The sequence below is a fragment of the Pelophylax lessonae genome, assembly GCF_965119305.1.
Source record: "Pelophylax lessonae genome assembly, chromosome: 3".
Taxonomy (NCBI): Eukaryota; Metazoa; Chordata; class Amphibia; order Anura; family Ranidae; genus Pelophylax; species Pelophylax lessonae.
Genome location: NC_138770.1, coordinates 277,594,159 through 277,616,545, shown reverse-complemented (window position 1 = coordinate 277,616,545; position 22,387 = coordinate 277,594,159). Strand labels below are relative to the sequence as shown.

General features: G+C 44.2%; 1 protein-coding gene across 1 annotated transcript in view; it reads right to left on the bottom strand.

The window, feature by feature from the left end:
- The window catches only part of PIK3CA (phosphatidylinositol-4,5-bisphosphate 3-kinase catalytic subunit alpha), a 318,657-nt gene that overhangs the window by 73,692 nt on the left and 222,578 nt on the right, over window positions 1-22,387 (bottom strand). Inside the window, exon 17 of the mRNA XM_082248881.1 lies at window positions 21,230-21,308. Within this exon, the coding sequence (XP_082105007.1) occupies window positions 21,230-21,308 (79 nt within the window). The remainder of the gene's footprint in view (window positions 1-21,229; window positions 21,309-22,387) is intronic.

Below are 22,387 nucleotides of genomic sequence, written 5' to 3'. Positions count from 1 at the left end.
TTTGCCTCCCACTATTTAAATTATAGTGTAAGGTATTTTGCTCTATTGGTTTCTGGAGCATGGGCATGTGCCGTTCTTTAGTTCTTCAGTGTAATACTTGCCAGCTAAAGAGAGCTAGCGATATATAAGGCAATTGTCAAATACTAGTATGCAAGATGCCTGCATATTCTTAGCCCTCAAGTGCATAACTTTACATTTATAAATCAAAATGATGCAGCGCTTTGCTAAATGTGTAATTCAAAATCAATGCTCACGGTAAATACCAATAGAAGTGCACTGGTGCTTAAAAAATCTCGGAGTTTTTGGTGTCGTTAGCCTCCGTGTCTCAGCCGGACCGGGAGTGCTTTGAGCACGCGACCCTTAAAGTAAATAGGATTGATGTTTCTTTTTTAACATATACGGTTTAACACGATGGGAGATTTTCTTATCCATTTATTATGCTGATACGTGGGAGTAAAAGTGTTAAGTAACATCCGAAGAGGCCACACACGGAGGTATCATTATTGCTGACAGCACTGAGGAGAGTTGTGCTGACAGGCTTGAGTGATCTATTTGAAAGTGTAGAACTACCTTCGAGGTGAGCTGCCACCCACACAATTACTGCATGTGGTGGAGAGCTAGAATAACGGGGTATAAAAAGCAAAATACATTGCTTCAAAATGAGAAAAAGAAAAGTCACTATTTGAAAGAGTTTTGTGTTTGGTTTGCACGAAGTGAAGAGCACAGAATATTTTGGGACTCGTATCGGTTTAGATTTTTCCTTTTGGAACATTTCATCACTTTGATCATTCATATAAAAGGGTGCATTTAATAAAATTGTTTGCATGAACTTTGACACTATTACCGGTGCACTGTCTTGTTTGTATTCACTTGTTTTGATATATATGTACAATATTTGGAGTAATAAGTATTATATGAAATTTTGTTGATAAGAAAATGGGATTTTTAACTTACCGTAAAATCCATTTCTCGGATGTTCATTGACGGACACAGTTCCTGATTCTTTTTAACCATTGGGTTATACTGCCCCCTACAGGAGTGGGACACTAGGCAGGAAAAAGCTTGGCCTAGGCTTATGGGCAGTCCCAGGGGGAATACACCCACTCTCAGCTATAGGTACTCAGTTTTGTTACAAGCAGTGTCCGAAGAAAGCCAACTCCACAGAGGGGTGGGTGCTGTGTCTGTCAATGACCATCAGAGAAATGGATTTTACGGTAAATCAAAAATCTCATTTTCTCTTTCGTTCATTGATGGACACAGCTCCTGATTCCTCTTAACCATTGGGATATCCCAAAGCAGTGTCAAACATGAGGGGTGGGAAAACAGCAGAAAAAATATTCTCAAGGCTAACCATAGCCAACCAGGTAACAGAGCACAACCATAAACAACAGGAGCTCACCTGAAAAAAAAAATACACCCTCAAAGAGGACCAGGTCCTCTAAACTGCAGCCAGCAAAACCTTGTGACCAAAAGAAGCATCCGCAGATGCCAACACATCTACTTTACAAAAAACTGTAAAAGTGCACCATCGACCAGGTGGCCACCTTGCAAACCTGTGTCCCTGACGCTGGATGACAAAGCCCAGGAGACACTAAGCGCTCTAGTAACGTGCTCCTTGACAGGGAAAGGAGGAAACTGACCCTTGATGCAATAGGCCTGAACAATCATCTGATACATCTGGAAGTGGTCGCAAAAGAAGCAGACAACCCTTTGTAAGGTCCGCTCGTGAGCACAAGTAGAGAGTCTGACTTCCTAAAAGACTCCGTAGCTGTCAGGTACACCCTAACTGCCCAAACCACATCCAAGGCATGCAAAACAATTTCCTTTGGATGTTTAGGCCTGGGACACAGGGGAGGCCACACAATGTCTTCATTTAAAAACGACAAAAAAGAAAAAAAAATGACAGTCAGACCACCTTAGGAAGGAATGCACCTCATTCTTGGGAATCACCATAAAGTGAACGACAGGATAACGCCACCAGTTCCGACAACCTGCACACAGAGGTGACAGCCACCAACGAAGGCCACCTCCTGGGGTAGAGAGGCAGGAATATTTTCAAAGGGAGGCTTCTGTATAGCTGAAAGTACCACATTAAGATTCCAGGGCGGCAACGGAGCCCGCACTGAAGGAACCAAATGTTGGACACCCTGAAGAAAAGGTACGCACCAGGGATCGTGTGGCCAAAGGTCATTGGAAAAAGACCACCAAAAACAGATATCTGGCCCTTGATTATACTCAAGGCCAATCTATGTTCAACTCCCCGTTGAAGGAAGGTTAAGATCCAATCTACTAAGAAGGAGCCAGGATAAACCCTGAGAGACCTACACCATGCAATGTACATCTTCCACGTACGATAGTAGAACTTCCTAGAAGTAGATTTCCTTGCTTTGAACAGCGTAGGAATCACCGACTCAGCCAAACCTCCATCCTTCAGCACCTGGTGTTAAACAGCCAAGCACTCAAAGCTAGTGACTTTGGATGGAAGATTGGTCCTCGGGACAGAAGATCCTCCTTGAGAGGAAGTCCCCAAGGAGCATCAGTGACCAGCCATACCAAATGGGTGTACCAAGACCAGTGATGCCAGTCTGGAGCCACTAGAATGACCGGAATACCTTCTGCCTGGATACTGCACAGGAGTGGAGGCAAAAGTTTAAGAGGCTGGAACTAAATCCGTCAGCCCACCTTAGAATGCCAGCTACTTACTGAGCCACCAGGACACTTCTTGTGCCCTCTTGGTGATTGATATAGACCAAGGCCGTGGCACTGTCCGAATGAATTTGTACTGAAAACCCCTGAAGACGAATTGTCCAATGAGCCAGACAAAGTCTAATCGCTCGGAGTTCCAGTACATGAATCAGCAGTCTGGACTCTGCCAGAGTCCGGACCCCCTGAGCACGTCTGTGCTGATACCTTCCCACCTGGACAGGCTGGTATCCATGGTGACAACCGTCCAGTACAATGGAAGAAAGGACTTTTTCCTGTCGAACAAAGCCACCTCTAGAGACCATGGATCCTGTCCCAATTTACCAGAATCTCTTTAGCAGAGATCTTGTGTGGAACTGTGTAAACAGACCGCCTCGAGGGTGAACACAATCAGGCCCAGCACCCGCATGCAAGCCCGGAGGGATAACCGTCTGAACAGAAGCTGAATTGCTTCCAGTACTCTGGAGGTTTTTCCAGAGGAAGAAACACTCCGGCCGAGTTCCAAGTCAAACCCAGATAGTCCAGTTTTTGTGGACAGAACCAAAAGCAGACTCCTAAAGGTTTAGAATCCAACCAAACTCCCTCAGAGTTCACAGAGCAATCTCCAGTTGGCTATTAGAGCAGTCAGAGACTCCGCTCACAGAAGAGGATTGTCCAGGTACCCCAGTGCCACGATCCCCCGCTGACTCAAACAATGCCAGCGCCGGGGCCAACAATCTCATGAAGACCCGAGGAGCGGAGGCGAGACCAAGGTCAACGCCACAAACTGATAATACTAACCGTCCACAGCAAAACGTGAGAAGCGCTGGTGCCCGCCACATATTAGAATGTGCAGGTAGGCATCCTTTAGGTCAATAGAAGCGAGAAGAAATCCCCCTGAGGTAGGGAAGCCACTACCGCATTAATTGACTCCATATAGAACTTCTGTACTCGTACAAAGTAGTTTAGCTCCTTGAGGTCCAGAATCGGATGTACCTTGCCTTTCTTTCCTGGGGACTGTAGAAAGGTTTGAGTAAAAACCCCTGAAAACTTTCCAAAGTCGGAAACGAAACAATCACCCTTGAAGTAACAAGTCTTGCACTGCCCCCAAATTAAGTGCAGGTTGGAAGGGAAGAAACTTTCCGGAGGATAAGACCTTGTAGCCTGACCGAATAACTTTGTGGACCCACTTGTCCTGTACCAGGGCGGTCCATGGATCCGGAAACCAGGTCTGAAAGAGCCCGCTCATGGCTTGGAACCTCTGGTGAAGGCCCTGCCTTTTGATCCCTTGTCTTGAGACCATGAGAGCCTCTTATGAGCCGAGGAGAATTGCCCACATCTACTAAGGGGCTTCTTGCTTTTGTGGAGCCAACCCCCCAGGGGCAGCAGGGGGGGGAAGGCAAATGCCCAAACGAGAGGCAGTGGTCACAGCCACCCTCACATGGGCTGCCTCACAAAATTTCCAATGAGTAGGCCGCAAAGCCGAGGCCTAAATTTTCGGCCAGATCTGACTGCGTGAGGCGCGTGTCGCGGATGTTAAACCATCCGCTCCCTCAGCTCAACAACTGCCACAGGGAGCCCAGAGGACATCCCTGCCCTAGTCACCAACCCCCAGGATGTGGGGGTAACCCAATGGTTAAGAAGAATCAGGAGCTGTAACCTCCAAAGACCGAAAGTGAAATAAGTTATACATTTGTTTGATGATTTGATAAGCACTAGTACACTTCTATTGGTATTCCCCTTGCACATTCATTTTGAATTACTATTTAGCAAATCGTTGCATCATTTTGATCTATATATTTTATTTTAAACGAGGGGATGCATTTGCTATATGTAAGCAGCTGCTATACATACAGATTCCAGATTCACGATAGCGCATAGAAATCCCTTTACTTATATAACTTTACATTTATCAACATTAAACCTCATCAGCCACATAGTTGCTCAATTAAACAGCGCATTGAGCTCGGCTTGTAAGTTTGAGACATCCTGTAAGAACATTATTCCACTGCATAGGTTGGTGTCATCTGCAAAGACTGAAATTACACTTTTAATCCCAGACACTAAAATATTAAAAAAACATATTAAACAAATAAGGGTCCCAACACTAAACCTTGGGGTACACCACTAGCAACCCTAAATCATTCAGCGTAAGAATCATTAACCACTACTCTCTGAATTTGGCTCCCACTGCGGTCATTTAAAAGCTTTAACACAGGAAGCAGGGCCGAGTCCTGCTGTCTGTGTCAATGGACAGAGCAGCAGGACTTGGGAGCGAGCACGCACGTGTTCCCCCATGGAAAGCAGTGGCGGGGAACCACAGAAGAGGAGGATCAGCGCTGCTCTGTGCAAAACCATTACACAGAACAGGCAAGTATAGACATGATTGTTATTTTAATTTAAACAAAAAAAAACAAAAAAAAAAACCCACAAGGCTTTAATAACACTTTAAACTAATTTGCACTCCTTAAGTAGTGAAGTTTATGTCCGAGAGGATGTTGAGAAAGCTCTCCACTCCTCTGCTTCATTAGCCAGCTCAGGACCGTATTGACAATATGTTAATTGGAAGATAGTACATTACATTATAGGCCACTAATAAATGAGGGATAGGGATACACATACTACTATAACCAAAGAGCAAATCTGAAAGCAACCACGTTTTTTTTAATACACTTAAGAATGTAATCTATGCAATTGTATGGATATTAGACATACACAAGTATTTTCTGAATACCTTAAAAATGGATTTTTGTAAGAACTTACCGTAAAATCCTTTTCTCTTAAGCTCATTGACAGACGTAGTCTTCTTGATTCTCAAGAGCTGGGTTATGTTGTCTCCGCAGGAGTAGGACTAGGCAGAATGACAAAATGTTCTGGCTCCACCCTAGGGGGCAGTCCCTGAGGGTATATCCTCCCTCTCTCTGCTACAGGGAATCAGTTCTGTTTAAAGCAGTACAGAGAAATTAACCCAACCCAACTCAATGATAGAGGGGCGGGTACTACGTCTGTCAATGAGCTTAAGAGAAAAGGATTTTACGGTAAGTTCTTACAAAAATCCATTTTTCTCTATCGCTCATTGACAGACGTAGTCTTCTTGATTCTCAAGAGCTGGGACATCCAGAAGCAGTGCCACAAATGAGGGGTGGGATTGACTAAATCAAATCCAATCTAGTAGGCCCAACCGGTGCCAAACTAGAAGTTTTAAAGGCTCATTATAAACAAAGAATGAGACTAAAGAAAAATTTTCCAACGGAAAAAACCCTCGAGGTAGACCACTGGTCTCCTCAAATTGCGGCCTGCAAAACCTTGCGGCCAAATGAGGCATCAGACGATGCCATTACATCAACTTTATAATGTTTAGAGAAGGTATGCACCGACGACCAGGTAGCCGCCTTGCACACCTGGACCACTGACGCCTGATGGCGAAAGGCCCATGACGCACTAAGTGCCCGAGTGGAGTGCGCCTTAACAGGGAACGGGGGCTCCCGACCCTTAATAGAATAAGCCTGCACTACCGTCTGTCTGATCCATCTGGAAATGGTCGCGGCAGATGCAGGCAACCCCTTTTTGGGTCCATCTGGGATCACAAAAAGTGAATCCGTCTTGCGAAACGAGTCTGTCGTTTTCAAGTATACCCTGATCGCCCGGACCACATCCAAGGAGTGCAAAGCAAATTCCCGAGGATGACTGGGCTTAGGACACAGGGAAGGTAATACAATTTCTTCATTCAGATGAAATTCTGAAACTACTTTTGGTAGGAAGGATGGATTCGGACGAAGAACCACCTTATCTCTATGAACCACCAGATATGGTGAACGACAAGATAATGCGGCCAGTTCTGACACCCTGCGTGCAGAAGTAATAGCCACCAAGAAGGCCACCTTCTGGGACAACGTGGGTAGAGGAATCTCCCTAATATCTTCAAAGGGAGGTTTCTGAAGAACCGACAACACTAAATTAAGATCCCAGGGGGGTAACGGCGCGTGCACTGGCGGAGCCAGATGTCGCACCCCCTGGATGAAATTCCGCACCAAGGAATGAGTAGCCAAAGGCTTCTGAAAGAAGATGGCTAATGCTGAGACCTGACCCTTGATAGTACTCAAGGCCAGTTTCTGCTCAACCCCCTGTTGCAGAAAAGCTAATATTCGACTAATCGAATAAGACCGAGGACGGAACCCCAAAGGTTCACACCATGCAATGTAGGACTTCCATGTGCGATGATAAATCTTTCTGGAAGTCGCTTTCCTTGCTTCAACTAGAGTAGGAATAACTGAAGCTGACAATCCCTTGTCCTTCAGCACCTGGGTCTCAATAGCCAGGCCGTTAAAGCCAGTGATCGTAAAGCAGGATGGAAGATCGGTCCCTGAGACAGTAGATCCTCTCTGAGAGGAAGTCTCCACGGGACGTCCGCCACCAGTCTGACCATGTCGGCATACCAAGCTCGACGAGGCCAGTCCGGAGCTACCAGGATTACTGGGATTCCTTCCTCCTCTACCCTGCGAAGAAGTCTTGGCAGTAACGCGAGAGGAGGGAAGGCATATATTAGCTGGTATTGCCCCCACGGGGCGATCAGTGCGTCTGCGGTTTCTGCTAGAGGATCGCGGGAGCGAGCCACGAATCTCTGAACTTTCCTGTTGAATCGTGATGCCAACAGATCCACATCCGGGGTGCCCCACCGAAGGCACAACTGGTGGAAAACGTCTGGATGGAGGGACCATTCCCCCTGATCCAGGGTCTGACGGCTGAGATAATCTGCCTGCCAATTCTCCATCCCCGGAATGAACACCGCAGAGATTGCTGGAACAAATCGTTCCGCCCAGCGAAGAATGCAAGCCACTTCTTTGGCCGCTCGGACACTCTTGGTGCCCCCCTGGTGATTGACATAAGCCACGGCCGTGGCATTGTCCGACTGGATCCGAACCGGGCTGCCCTGGAGCTGCTCGGTCCAGTGAATCAGACAAAGTCTGATCGCTCTCAGTTCCAATACATTTATCGGTAATCTGGATTCTTCCGGGGACCAAAGTCCCTGGGCAGATAATTGACCGAGAATTCCTCCCCATCCGGATAGACTGGCATACGTGGTCACTATCATCCAATATATTGGCAGAAATGACTTTCCCTGGCTGAGCATTGGAGACCGAAGCCACCAAACCAGAGACTCTCTGGTCTGTTTGCTCAATCGTATCTGATTGTCCAGGGATTCCGGATTCCGATTCCATCTGAGGAGAATCTCTTGCTGAAGAATTCGGGTATGGGACTGGGCAAATGGGACTGCTTCGAATGAAGCCACCATCAACCCCAGAACCCTCATGCAAGTCCGAAGGGAAGACCAGCTGTTGGACAGTAACAACTGGACTGCTGATTGAATCTTTCGAAGTTTCCCTACCGGAAGAAACACTCTTGTCCTGACTGTGTCTAGAATTAGACCCAGATATTCGAGCCTCTGGGTGGGAACCAGAAAAGACTTTTGCTGGTTCACCAGCCACCCGAATTCCTGTAAAGAAATCATAGTAATTTCTATGTTTTGTAGCAAGGTCTGAGGAGACTCTGCATGAAGCAGAAGATCGTCTAGGTAACCTAGAATCGATATACCTCTTTGGCGCAGAAGTGCCAACATAGGGGCCAACACTTTTGTGAAGACCCGCGGAGCCGTGGCGAGACCGAAAGGTAACGCCACAAACTGATAGTGGTTCTCCTCTACGGAAAAGCGTAGAAAACGCTGATGTCCTGCGAAAATGGGAATGTGAAGATAGGCGTCCTTGATGTCTATGGACGCTAAGACATCCCCTGGATGCAGGAAGGCTGCTACCGTGCGAATGGACTCCATTCTGAATCTTCTTATGTTGACGAAAGAATTGAGTGCTCTTAAGTCCAGAATTGGACGCACTTTGCCCTCTTTCCTGGGTATTGTAAACAGGTTTGAATAAAACCCTTGAAACCGTTCTGTCCAAGGAACGTGGACTACCACTCCTTGTTGTAGTAGATCTGTGACTGCTCTCCGCAGATCTTCTAGACGATCCGGAGATAGTCGGATATTGGAAGGGAAGAATCGCGCCGGTGGGAGAGATCGAAACTCGATCTTGTACCCTGACTTTATGACTTCGCAAACCCATTTGTCCGGGATTCTGGAAAGCCATGGATCCGGGAACCGGCGAAGACGTCCCCCCACCCCAGTTATGGGTGGGGGCGCACCTTCAGGCTTTGGATGGTTTATCTTCAGGTCTGGAGGGGGCGGGCTTTTGCTTGCCCGACCAACGACCCCTGACGCCTCCTGTAGGAACCTTGGAGGACTTAGTTTTTTCACCCGCTGGACGAAAAAACCTTTTGTGAGCAGAAAAAGAAGGCCCTCGTCTTTGACGAGTTCCTCTACCTTTAAAATTTTGCGGTAAAAAGGTGCTTTTTCCACCGGTGAGATCCTTAATGATCTCATCTAAGTTGGCTCCAAATAGACATTCTCCTGAAAAGGGGATATTAGCCAATGCTTTTTTGGAACCTTGGTCGGCTATCCAACCTTTTAGCCACAGTGTACGCCTGAGAACCACTGCTGAGACTGATGCTCGCGCCATTAATGGGGTGGCGTCTAACGCCGCATCACATACAAACTGTAACCCCTGTATCATTTGTTCTAACAAATCTGATACCGCCTGAGGGACTTCATCTAAGTCCCGGCGTAACCACTTGGTCCATTCAGTTACAGCCTGCGAAACCAAACCAATAGCAATTATTGGCCTGAAAGCTGATCCAATCAAGGAAAACATGGTGCGAGACATAGCTTCTATCTTGCGATCCACTGGATCTTTAAAAGACGGAGCGTCTTCTAAAGGAATAACCGTGGCTTTATTCAATCTAGCGATTGGTGAATCCACCACAGGTGGTTCTGTCCATTTCTTAATAAGGGTTTCCTCAAACGGATAACGCCTGTCAATGCGTTTGGAAATATTAAAAGTGCGTTTTGGCAGACGCCATTCTTCATCGATTGGATTGCCAAAACATTTGGGCAATGGAAAAACCTTTGCCACTTTGATGCGCTTTTTAGTCCCAAAAGGGATCTCAGTTTCAGCTATTTCTGATGGAATACCCTGTAACCTTAAAGTCTCTTGAACAGATACAATGAGTGCGTTTACCAACGCTTCCTCTCGGGCTATGGCGGATGCCGAAACATCCTCCTCACTGTCTGAAGAGACAGGACCCGAGACACCAATACCAGATGAAGTACCTGCAACTGCAGAAATAGGCTCAGAGTCTGAATCCGAGGTCTCAGATAATAAGGGGTTAGGCGGGGGTCGCTTTCTTGCGCCCTGTCCCTGACAAGCCACTTCCACCCGGGACACAAAAGTTTCCATAATGGCTGACAAAGATTCAACTGTCAATGGGGTGCTGGAGGATCCCGCAGACCCCTCGAGGGGATCCGGAGGAGATACATGAGTGGCAGGGTCCATGTTAATACAGGACACTTTTGCCAGCAATAAACAAAAAACTTTTTTTTTTTTTTTTGTGTGTCTCCCCCCTAGCGCAATAGCGCCCCTCAGAGTACCTGCTTCTCGATCCCAGAGAGAGAGAGAGAGGGACCCCCAAGGCTCACCAACCGATGCAGTGCAGTTTCCAACAAACTGCAGCCAGCGTCTGTCTTACACAGACTGGAAGGAGCTGTTTGCTTTTTCCCGGGCAGAAGGCGTGGCTCCGCCCCCTGTGTACGCCTTCCGGCGTTCCCAGCCCTCCACGAGGAAGCTGGGCTCACAAAACATGGCCGCCCCCATAGAAGAGACTCCAAAAACATGGCGGCCGGCGTGACCTGAGGACATACATGCATACGGTCTACGGCAAAATGGCGGCGGACCGCCGATATCGTCTTCCCAGCACATCCACCTGCACTCTTCTATTTGCTGAATACAGACCTTAAAATTTACGCAAAAGTTATTGCCAACCGGATTGCTGACAATGCTCCAGATTTGATCGCACTAGACCAAGTGGGCTTTGTTAAGGGAAGGCAAGCCCCAGATGGTACCTGCAAAATTCTAAATCTGCTTTGCTTGGCTGAAAAACAAAAGCTCCCTATTGTTCAATGCAGAAAAAGCCTTTGACGGGGTCTACTGGGGCTTCCTGCAGGTTACACTCCTCAAATTCGGAGGCTTTATTCTGTCAGCTGTCTTAGCACTATATATCAAACCTTCCGCACAAATCTATACATCTGCGGTCCTGTCAGACACATTTGAAATCCAGAATGGCACAAGACAGAGATGTCCTCTTTCTTTACTTTATCTTTTCACTGATCATGGAACCCTTTACGGAAACCATCAGGTCTACAACATCCATTTCAGGCATTCAAATTGATGGCAAATCTCACAAAATCTTCCTTTTTACCAATGATGTGATATTAACATTAAAGGAGATAAGGTTTCCCTGTCTGGGGTAAATAAGGTTATAGAATGTTTTGGGGCAATTTTCGATTATAAAATTAACATAGCCAAAGGTCACGCACTTGCACCAAATATTAACTACAGTAGACGTCCTAAACTGAAAAAAGTATTTCCATGCAACTGGGAATCAGACCAAATTCAATACCTAGGAATCCAATTAACTGCAAATGCTAATCGGCTTTACAAAGCCACCTATAAATGTTTATTACACTCTCTCTCTACTTAGTAAATTTGAGATATCCTGGCTGGGCCAAATAGCGACTTTTAAAATGGTCATACTACGTAAAATTCTCTATCTTTTTAGAACGGTAACAATTTCTTTGCCAACTCAATTTTTCAAGAAAACTTGACACCGCTCTTAGAACCTTTATTTGGAAAGGAGTCAAGCCAAGGATATCTATTGAGATACTTTCCAAATATAAAACTAAAGGGGGAGTAGGAGTACCAATAAATAAAAACTAAAATAATGCAGCACTTTTAGATCAATTAACCACTTGCCGACCGCCGCACGACTATCTACCTAGGCGGTCAGCCCCTCACAGGCAAAGTGACGTAGGGCTACGTCGCTTGCTTGTGAGGGTCTAGGGAGCGAGCGCGCGCCCCCGCGTGGTCACGGACCCCCCCGCGCGTGTGACCGGCAGACCCGATGTCCGCCGGCCACTCTGCGATCGGCGGGGGAGAGGGAGAAAGTCAGGCGGCTTGTGTAAACAAGCCACCTGTCATTCTCCTCGGTGTAAAAACACTGATCACACGGATCTACTATGTAGATCCGTTGATCAGTGTCCTTACAGCTCAAGCCACAGCCAATCACAGTAGAAAGCACGCCCCTAGGGACACACACAGCCCCTCCCTCTCAAATAAAGTTAACCCCTTCACTACCAGTGTATTTTTACAGTAACAGTGCATATGTATAGCACTGATTACTGTAGAAATGTCACTGGTAACCCCAAAAGTGTCAAAAATGTCAGTCAAGGGTCCGATCTGTCCGCCGCAATTTCGCAGTACCGCAAAAAAAAAAAAAAAAAAAAAAAAAATCGCAGATCGCCGCCATTACGCGTTAAAAAACAACAACAAAAATGACAAAAATCTTTCCCTTTGTTAGTAAACGCGATAACTTTTGCGCAAACTAATCAAAATACGCTTTTTGCGATTTTTTTTACCAAACATAGGTAGCATAAAACAAATTGGCCGAAAATGTTAAAAAATTTTGATTTTTACATTTTTTGGGGGGGGGGGGGGGGGGGGGGGGAATTTCATATAAAAAAATGTGAAAAATATTGCTATTTTTGCAAAATTGACGCTCTTTTTTTGTTTATAGCGCGTGATCAAAAAATCGCACAGGTGATCAAATACCACCAAAAGAAAGCTCTGTTTGTGGGAAAAAAAGGACGTCAAATTCGTTTAGGTACAGCGTCGCACGACCGCGCAATTGTCCGTTAAAGTCACGCAGTGCCGAATCACAAAATACCCCCTGGTCAGGAAGGGGGTAAAATCTTCCGGGGCTTAAGTGGTTAAAGGTCTGGATTACTCCAACCTAGGCAAAACAATGGATGTTCCTGGAACAAACTAGGACCAAGACCTTTGGGGCTTTACTACTGGGAGTAGGGACCAAGAAACCATTGTTTCTGGAGGACCATCTATCCATATCCGCTTCCATAGGGGCATGAAGGAACCTCCTAGCAGTACAAAACAAATGTGTGTCAATCTCGGTTTATAATATACCACTCCAAACTTTTGAATATCTAATACTAAATCATGGCTTGATAAAGGCTCTATCCAACATCCCTATAGAGATAAACAAAGATGCCTGTATCAAATTAAACATTTTATTCATTCTTTATCGTCTGAGACAATCTCTATAGATAAATCAGCATGGGGCCTGTATCACGGGGAGCTAAATCAGAAGGGGGGAGGGGGGGATCTCCAAGTTTTATTCTCTCCTAACTTCCTGTACCCAGCCAATACGTTCACCTGCACTAATAACATGGGAACAGGAATTGGGCCATGCATATTCGGAGCAGAACTGGAGTGAGACTTTCAATCATAGCCTTAGAGCTTCTCACTGTGTATCCCATTGGGAAAATACACTTAAAATTAAGTATAGATAGTACATGACACTGGTTCGACTATCGAAGAAGTATCCAAATTCTTCTACAGAATGTTGGAGAAGATGTGGACAACCAGGTAACTTGTTACACATATTATGGCAATGTAAATCCATATTGATTTTCTGGAACTCTGTATTTAAATATCATCTATTACAGGATGTATCATTCCACCTTCACCAGCATTAGCCCTTCTGGATCTCACATTTGAGAATGTACCAAAACAGTTTAGGACCATGAGCCTTCATATTCTGATTGCAGCCTGACTAACTAGAATGAATCTTGAATGGGACTGTAAAGGTTTAGACATGGCATACGAGGTACAATGTTATTGCTAGAATTGTATACTGTATAAGCAGATGATACTGCCAAATTTTAAATCACAGGAGTCTTGTCCTTTACTGTATTTATTACGGATTAAATCTCTATGACATTTTCTCTCCCCTATGTTATGACAAAATGTATGTACTTCTGGAAAACTTGAAATGTTTTTGTCTAAACTCAATAAAAATTATTATTATTTTTTTTTTAAACAGCCTGGAATCAGCGTCTTGACTTATCCAAAAATAAGCCAAGGTCAAGGTGTTGCCAGTCATGGTGGGCATACCTTCAAAAAGGTATCTTCAGGGTCTGGGAGCCAAGGGAATTAACCATGGCTCTGGCCCCCTGTGGCAAATTATAATTTGTGCCAAGGTGAGTGCCTAAAACAGAATCCAGTACCCAACAGGGCAACCCCCAAGGTAGTGGGGTACGGCTATGCTCCCAAAAGGTACACACCGGGAGTAACCAATCTGGACATTGCTAGGTAACTATAGGAAGTAAGCAGCCAAATATTGCTAGAAACTTCAGAGATAAAAATGTAATAGTTTAAAAAAGAAAAATAGGTCCATTACCTAAAGACACTATCAAACACCCCGAGTGGGTTCGGCTGTATGGTGCACTCTAGCTAGGGGTGGCCCTAGGAAGTTTTCTTTTGCCTGTGTCCAGTCACCTGAAGGTAGCCTGCATTTAAGCACTGGTCCATGAATACAATTCGTTTGCTGTACTGTAAATTAAAAAGGATTGTTTTTTTTTTTGTAAAAAAAAATAAAAATAAAAAGCACACTATTCATTTGTTTGCTTATTGATCTTGTCATGTACCCTTGTCAGTGAAATACACACTGTATTTGTAGGTTTCTAAAGAAACTTGCCAAGTAAATGTATTTTACAAATTAAGGTAGATTTAGAAATACTATTCAAAATCTCAACTTTAGCCAATTTTATTTACCACTTTTTGACCAGTTTTTCAAATGTGTTAAAATCTGTCATTTTTTTGTTTGTTAGAAAATGACCTAAACCCCCTAACAATTATATATTTTCTATTAGAAGCTTTGTGGCAGCAGTTGCAATTGTTTATGTTGCGCAACATTTGTGCAATGGTTTATCAAATGAATGTTATTCTTATGTTTAATTATTTTCCCATCATTTTTACCTTGTTAACGTAAAGACACAGCAGTAAAAAAATCTGATTGTTTCTAATACTACTCCACTTCATAAAAATTCAGAAAAAAAGTTTTGTCTGAAGTTTTCTGGGTAGATGCAAATATGGAAAAACACAATACTAAGCCTTTCTTCCAAGCAGGAAATTTGACAGAAGCCAATTATCCTACCAGTATGTTTGGGAGAGAAAACCAGAGCACCTGGGCAAACAAGAGGAGAACATATTTAATTTATGGAGAGCTCAAGTGGGAATTGAACCCATGGCTCCAGCACTAAAAGGTTACAAAACCACCATGTGCTATAAAGATGCAGACTGACTAGGCAAGTGCTGTAACTATGCTGGTAGTCAATTGAACTCAAATTGAAGCGCACTAATCAGATTGCAGCCTGGAAGTCATTAACGTTCTATTAGGCTCCATGTACATGGGACGTTGTAAACGGACGTTTAGGAGCAGTTGGGCGTTTTTTTTTGTCAGAAGCCCCTGAAGCCACCTACATGTTATCTTATCTGTCCATGTACACAGAGTCGTTTACAGTAATTTGCAGGCAGTTGAGTTCAGGGACGTTTTTTGGAACGCAATTATTTGCGTTCGAATGGGTGTTTTCCGGCGTTTCAAACGCAAAAACGGGACCGAACGTGATAAAGTACGTTCAGCCACGTTATACGTTTTTTTTTTCTTCCATTCAAAATCAATGGTTCCCTATGGGAGCCTATTGATTTGAATGGAAGGCGCACCGCAAGTTGGATCAGGATGATCTGACTTGTGGTGCGACTTGCACTGTGAGAATCTTGAGGGGGAACTCCATGCCAAAAATGGGAATAAAACTGCGTGGGGGTCCCCCCCCAGGTTCCAAACCAGGCCCGGGTCTGGTATGGAATTTGAGGGTAGCCCCACGCCAAAAAACAGCGTGGTGCCCCCCCCCCCCCAAAATCCATACCAGACCCTTATCCGAGCATGCAGCCCGGTAGGGCAGGAAGGGGGAGAGGACGAGTGAGCTCTGCACCCCCCACCCCAAAGCACCTTGCCCCCATGTTGAGGAGGACAAGGGCCTCATTCCCACAACCCTGGCCGGTGGTTGTGGGGGTCTGCGGGCAGGGGGCTCTTCGGAATCTGGAAGCCCCCTTTAACAAGGGGGCCCCCCAGATCCCGGGCCCCCTCCCTATGTGAATGGGTATGGGGTACCCTACCCATTCACCCCATAAAAGGCAGTGTATGTAAATAATGACAGGAGACGTTTTGGAAAGTTTTTCTTCATCTGGTCTTCTCCCCCTCCGCTCTTCTGCTCTTTTGCTGTCCGCTCTTCTGCTCTTTTGCCCCCGGCTCCTCTTCTTCCTCCGGTCCTCCTCAGACGATGTCTCCGGTGATTATGCCGGTCTCTGCATTGTGGGTGTGGCCGCCAGGTGACGTCATCAGGAGACCCCGCCCCCCATGTCACAGATGACATGAGGGGGGTGGGGTCTTCTGATGACGCCACCTGGCGGCCACGCCCACAATGGCTATATAACAAGCTGCAGAGACCGGAGACCGGCATAATCACCGGAGACATCGTCTGAGGAGGACCGGAGGAAGAAGAAGAGCCGAGGGCAAAAGAGCGGACAGCCAAAGAGCGGAAGAGCGGACAGCCAAAGAGCAGAAGAGCAGAAAGCAAAAGAGCAGAAGACCAGAAGAGCGGAGGGGGAGAAGAACGGAGAGGGAGAAGACCGGATGAAGATTTTTAATAAACTTTCCAAAACGTCTCCTGTCTTTATTTACATACACTGCCTTTTATGGGGTGAATGGGTAGGGGTACAGTGTACCCCATACCCATTCACACAGGGAGGGGGCCCTCTTGTTAAAGGGGGCTTCCAGATTCCAATGAGCCCCCTGCCCGCAGACCCCACAACCACCGGCCAGGGTTGTGGGGATGAGGCCCTTGTCCTCATCAACATGGGGGCAAGGTGCTTTGGGGTGGGGGGTGCAGAGCTTCCTGGCAGAAGAGAAAAACAGTATCTTTGTAAATAATATACTACTGTGGCAACGGACGACATTTTCATCATTTGGACAGGCCCAGAAAATTGAATTAAGGATTGTCTGAAAATTATGAATACTAACAATTACAACATGTTTTTTACACTTAACTACGATAAGAATAAGATTGCATTCTTAGACACATGGATACTCAAAGAACGTAATGGAACAATCAAAACAACTCTTTATCGTAAAGAAACAGCAGGAAATTCAATCCTGCATGCATCAAGCTTTCATCCAACATCCTTAAAAAAAGCAATACCGTACAGTCAGTACCTAAGATTGAAAAGGAATTGTACAAACGAAGACCACTTTCAGAAAGAGGCCAATCTCCTTACAGGTAGATTAATTGAAAGAGGATACACCAGAACCACACTTAGGAAGGCGTTTAATAAAGTTAAAAAAAGAGAAAGACAAGAAATTTTATTCAAAACCAAAGATGTCGACAAAACAAGCGAACAAGGAGAAAAAACCCATATCATCTTAAGGTTTACAAACGAACATCAAAAAATCAAACAAATTCTCCAAAAACATTGGACAATCCTAAACGAAGATCCCATGGTGAAGAATTTTGTATCAGATAACCCACTAGTCACCTATAGAAAAGCCGGCTCACTCAAACAAAACCTAACACACAGCGAATATAAAGAACGAAGGAAGGATCCCTGCAAAGACAAGGGTACATACCCTTGTGGTACTTGTGCACAGTGCAGTGTGATTAAAAAATGTACAAACACAATCCTCCACAATGGAGAGATATTCAAACCCCGCCATTACGTAAACTGTAAGACGAGGGGAGTAGTGCACCTCATGAGGTGTGAGTGCGGATCATACTATGTGGGTAAAACAAAACAGGAAATGGGCAAAAGAATTAACAAGCACATCCATAGTATGGATGTTTTACGAACCTCAGCGTAAAAAGGGAATGAAACTGCCGTTTAGTGGATGTACCACCTTTGCAGCATGTACGAATTACCCCTGTAGCACACCAGCATACGAATAATCATCCAACGAGAGCCCCAAACAATCGAACGGCTTTCTGTATAATAAATCCCCCTCCAAAAACGAGAAAGCTCCGAGTTGAGGGTAAAACAGGAACAACATTTATTGGAAGAACACAGCACACTTTTATACAGAATTTGGAACATCCTTCCCCCAACAACCGCTTTCCCATTGGTCAATTGCACAGTACCTGCAGTTCCCCATAAGGTCCTCTCCGGCCATGCAAATGAGGGCCTCTCCAGCCATGCAAATGAGGGCTTGAAAATGAGTCAGCAGTGATTGGTCAGATAGCTTGACCAGAAGGACTGTCATGTGCAAGGAGACAGAAGCCCCCAGGGGGTAATCAATGTACACAAGGCCAGACACCGAACAATGGTTCCCCAACGAGCCCTCAATACACATTACTCTGAGTCTCAATACATCCCTTAGCAGACAACAGGTGAGGTCATTAGCACACCTGACAATAGGTGAATGGAAAGCCACCTCAGACCAAAAGCAACATTGTTTAGACAGCCCGTCTCCACATTGAACTTCCTGGAATGACCATATTAGGAGTGCACTTCCTGTGCCTTACAGTTTACAGGAATAAGGTTTAGCTTCCAGGATAGAGGCAAGACTCCATTAGCCACATGGTTAACGAAACACAAAAAGACACAAAAATGCATAACTCCCAGTCTACTGAACAGAACCCCCACATTCAACCCATCCCCAGATAGCCTGGATCTGAGCGCCCAACATATCCAAACAGCGCTCAGATGCCACACACACAGTCAAATCGCCATGGGGTTTACGTTTAGCATGGGCTGATGAGAGGGTCCATAGTCACATTGCAGGAGGCGAGCAACCAGGCTTCTCCGATGCCCAGTGGCGAGATTGGTCTCGTCACAATGGAAATATGTAATTTCCATTTACCCCTTGGCAGACATGTCAAATATATTCACAAAAATAAAATGCCCAAAGTGACATTCATCGCCCTAGAAAGAATGCACATACCGCAACGAGGAGGCGACTGGAACAAGAAACTTTTGCAAATGGAAATGAGATGGATCAGGCGCCTCAATGCCACAAAATACCCAGGTCTAAATGAAATTGAAAGTTTCAGACCATTCCTTGAGGGTTTCGCCTCAGGTAAAACGGATTAAATAAATACTATAATATATGGTCGCTACATTGAAACCCACAACTCCTAAGGAATAGATTAGGGAATATCCCATCCATTCACCAAAAACCTCGGTTACCAAGCAGTACCCACTAAAGTGGTAATAAATAGATAGTACGGTTTTAAAAAGAACAAAGTAACCTATAAGAGCACCGAAAATTAAATAAATAAATCACAATAAGAGACATCCCATCCATCCAAAAGCTTGACCAGCACATAACCTCCATAAGAAACAAAAAGGATCTAGTTAGGCTCCACAATGAGGTAAAAAACCGAATGTCCTTAAAGAACTCCCGACAAAACATCTCTGGTATACCTGACTACTGGGTATACCTGCAACATCCCCCATGAGAGTATATACCTTGGGCAATCATCGTATTATAACTGCTGTTAAAACTACAATTATATGTCAATAAATTGTTTTATTACTATTTATATGAATTGCAAACATTACTGTTTATACATCACTAAATGTATGCTTTGTTTCAAATGGCAAACATCTCTGTCCCCAGAAATCTGCACCCGGCACGGTAAGCCTTTGTTATCTACAATGACAGGGGCTGAAAATGAGACCTGAAAGGGTTAACAGACACCTCCCCCTCTGACTGCGGTCAGATGATTTCAAGTCTCCCATTCCGTGTCGGCGGCCCAAAGTCAGACTGGCTAGTACTGTGCGCGCATCACCCAGGCGCATGCGCAGTACGGAGATACCACGTCACTGACAAGAAAGCCGAGTACGTGCAGCGCCATCTGCGCGTGCGCGAACAGCTTTAAAAGGCCGGGGAGCCGACGTCTCTCCTCACTTCCCTCCAGGCGAGGGAACAGGACGGACACGGACCTGCAGCGCTGGAAGAACCACCTTCTCCTCTCCTCTTTAACACCTGGCAAAAAGTAAGTTACAATGGACCTTGAAGATCCATGTAAAAATACTGAAAAGTCACCTAATAAATACTGCAAATTCACCATTATTTAATGTAAAAGCACTGAAACAAAAACATCCACATGATCTCCCTAGAACGGTCCACCAGAACAGTGCTGCAATTTACCTGCGGCGCTGGAAGAACCACTTTCCTCTCTTCCCCCTACAATACTTGGCAAAAGTAAGTTACAATGGGCATTAAGATCCATGTAAAAGTCACTAATATTGTTGATTTCACTAAATTGATGTAATAAGCATCTAAATAAACATCTATATGATCTTCCCTAGGACGGATCATTCAGGATAGTGCTGCAACTTACCTGGCTACCCATACATGAACGTTTACACCCAATTTATTTGTGAGTAAATGAAAATAACCAAAATCACATGGTATAAACGCCTATATATGTTACTTAAACTTGCATACAATATATATCCTTCCAGACCAAGGCACACTACGGTTCCTTGCTGCAGTTTTTGAGGACACAGAGAGAAAAAGTTTTTGCAGAAACAAAGATAAACTATGTATGTACAAATACCTTATATTATTATTTATTTGTAACTCAAATTGCATGTATATTTCCAATAACGGAAATGTTATTGCTTATACATTACAGCTGGGTGACAAAAAATCTTTGAAAAAGGCTACAAACAGCCGAACTCTGTGAACCACCCTTTCCTGGAATTTCTACAGGAAACACAGAGACAATATCCATATCTTTGTCACAAGTTACCACATATGTCACAGATTCACTAGAATCTTTCTTTCACCAACCTTTATCACATTGGGCCTATACCCAAACACCAACTTTCACATTATCGATATGTATGTTTATATGTATTAATGGAATAAATCCAAAATTATTATTTTTTACCTTCTTGATCTAAATATCATTACTTGCCCACAAAGTCCCACCACTTTGGCTTGAGACACCAAAAAAACCCCCACTGAAAGCACGTTTAACAGCTGCTTTTTCCCGGCGTCCGAACTAGCTTTGCAGCACGTTTTTCCTAACGCCCTGTGTACATGGAGCCTTAAAGGTTTTTAAGCAGTACACAATCTATTAGTGATTACAAAAAAGAAAAAAAAAAAAAAAAGGGGCGGCACAGTGCTGTAGTGTTTAGCACTTTTGCCTAGCAGCAAAAGGGTCGATGGTTCCAATCCCAACCACAACACTACCTGCCTGGAATTTGCATGTTCGCCCTGTGCCTGTGTGGGTTTACTCTGGGTACTCCGGTTTCCTCCCACACTCCAAAGACATGCTGGTAGGTTAATTAGATCCGGTCTAAATTGACCCTACTATGAGTGAGTATGAATGAGTTAGGGACCTTAGACTGTAAGCTCCTTGAGGGTAGGGACTGATTTAAATGTACAATGTATATGTAAAAGCGCTGCGTAAATTGACAGCACTATACAAGTACCTACAATAAAATTAAATGTAATAAATTATTTTTACCGTAAATCAAGTCCTTGATTTTGCCAAATGTTTTCCATAATTCTCAAAATCTGAAGTGTCAACATATCCTGCCGCAAGTCTGTAAAAAAAAAAAAAAAAATACCTTGAAATCTGCATTTAGTTAAAACAAATGTAAGGAAACAAAACCTAGAAAAACACCCAGTGATCTTAAAGGACAAAATGTTGGGTGTTCAAGAATCAAACAGGTTAAATCTAATGTCAGAAGCTGTCCTCCACTGTTCTGATTGCTTTACAAAATCTGCCTACGACTGTACATAAAATAAATAGAAAAAAAAAAAAAAAGCTTACGCTTCCAGCACTATTTTAGCCCAAACATTGTCTAAGGTATAAATAAAACGATGTGATGTTGAGGTGAAGTGAACGAATTATGTGTATGCATGAGTGTACCCTTTACTAGTTTTTCTCCAATGCGACAAAATGGGATTACAGGTAAGTTAGTTTGAATTATTGTTGAAATTTCTTGTGGAGTAAAATCATGTGCAGTGTATTCTAATAGCCAAAGTTCATCATCGGCAAACATTTTCCTTATTAAATAAGGCAGAAATTAGTGGAGAAATTAGGCAAAACAGCTTTAACAATAAGCGTTAAGAAAAAAACTTTCCTATGGTGAAATTAGCAATTTTTTATTCACAAACAGTAGAAAAGAAAATTAATATACAAGCCCATGACAGAAGTGGGGAATGGATGGTGAAAATATATTATTTTTGAACTTGCTGTAGAATCTCTTTTCTGTCCCTCCCCTTTTTTTCTGGCCCTATATATATTGCTTTCTTAGAAAGCAGAGACAGGCTGGGTAAAGCATGGGTTTTATGGGGGCCAACTTAATTTTTTTGCTGTATACCAATGTTCCAATTGCCTATAAGGGGTAGTATAACCCAAATGTTTCGGAATTCTTGCGTTCCCTCAATGGACTCCAAGAAAAAAAGATTTTATGGAATTTTATGGATTTTAAAAGGAAAAAAAAACTTTTTTTTTTTCCTTTCTTGTCCATTGAGGAACAAATTCCCAGAGTCGGGAAATCCAAAAGCAATCCAACTGAGGGGTGGGCAACAGTCATTGACAGATCCAAGACGAGACTAGGAACTGTGCGCAACTCGGGACTACCCAAAGGCCCGAATCTGAACCAAATGGTGTAAA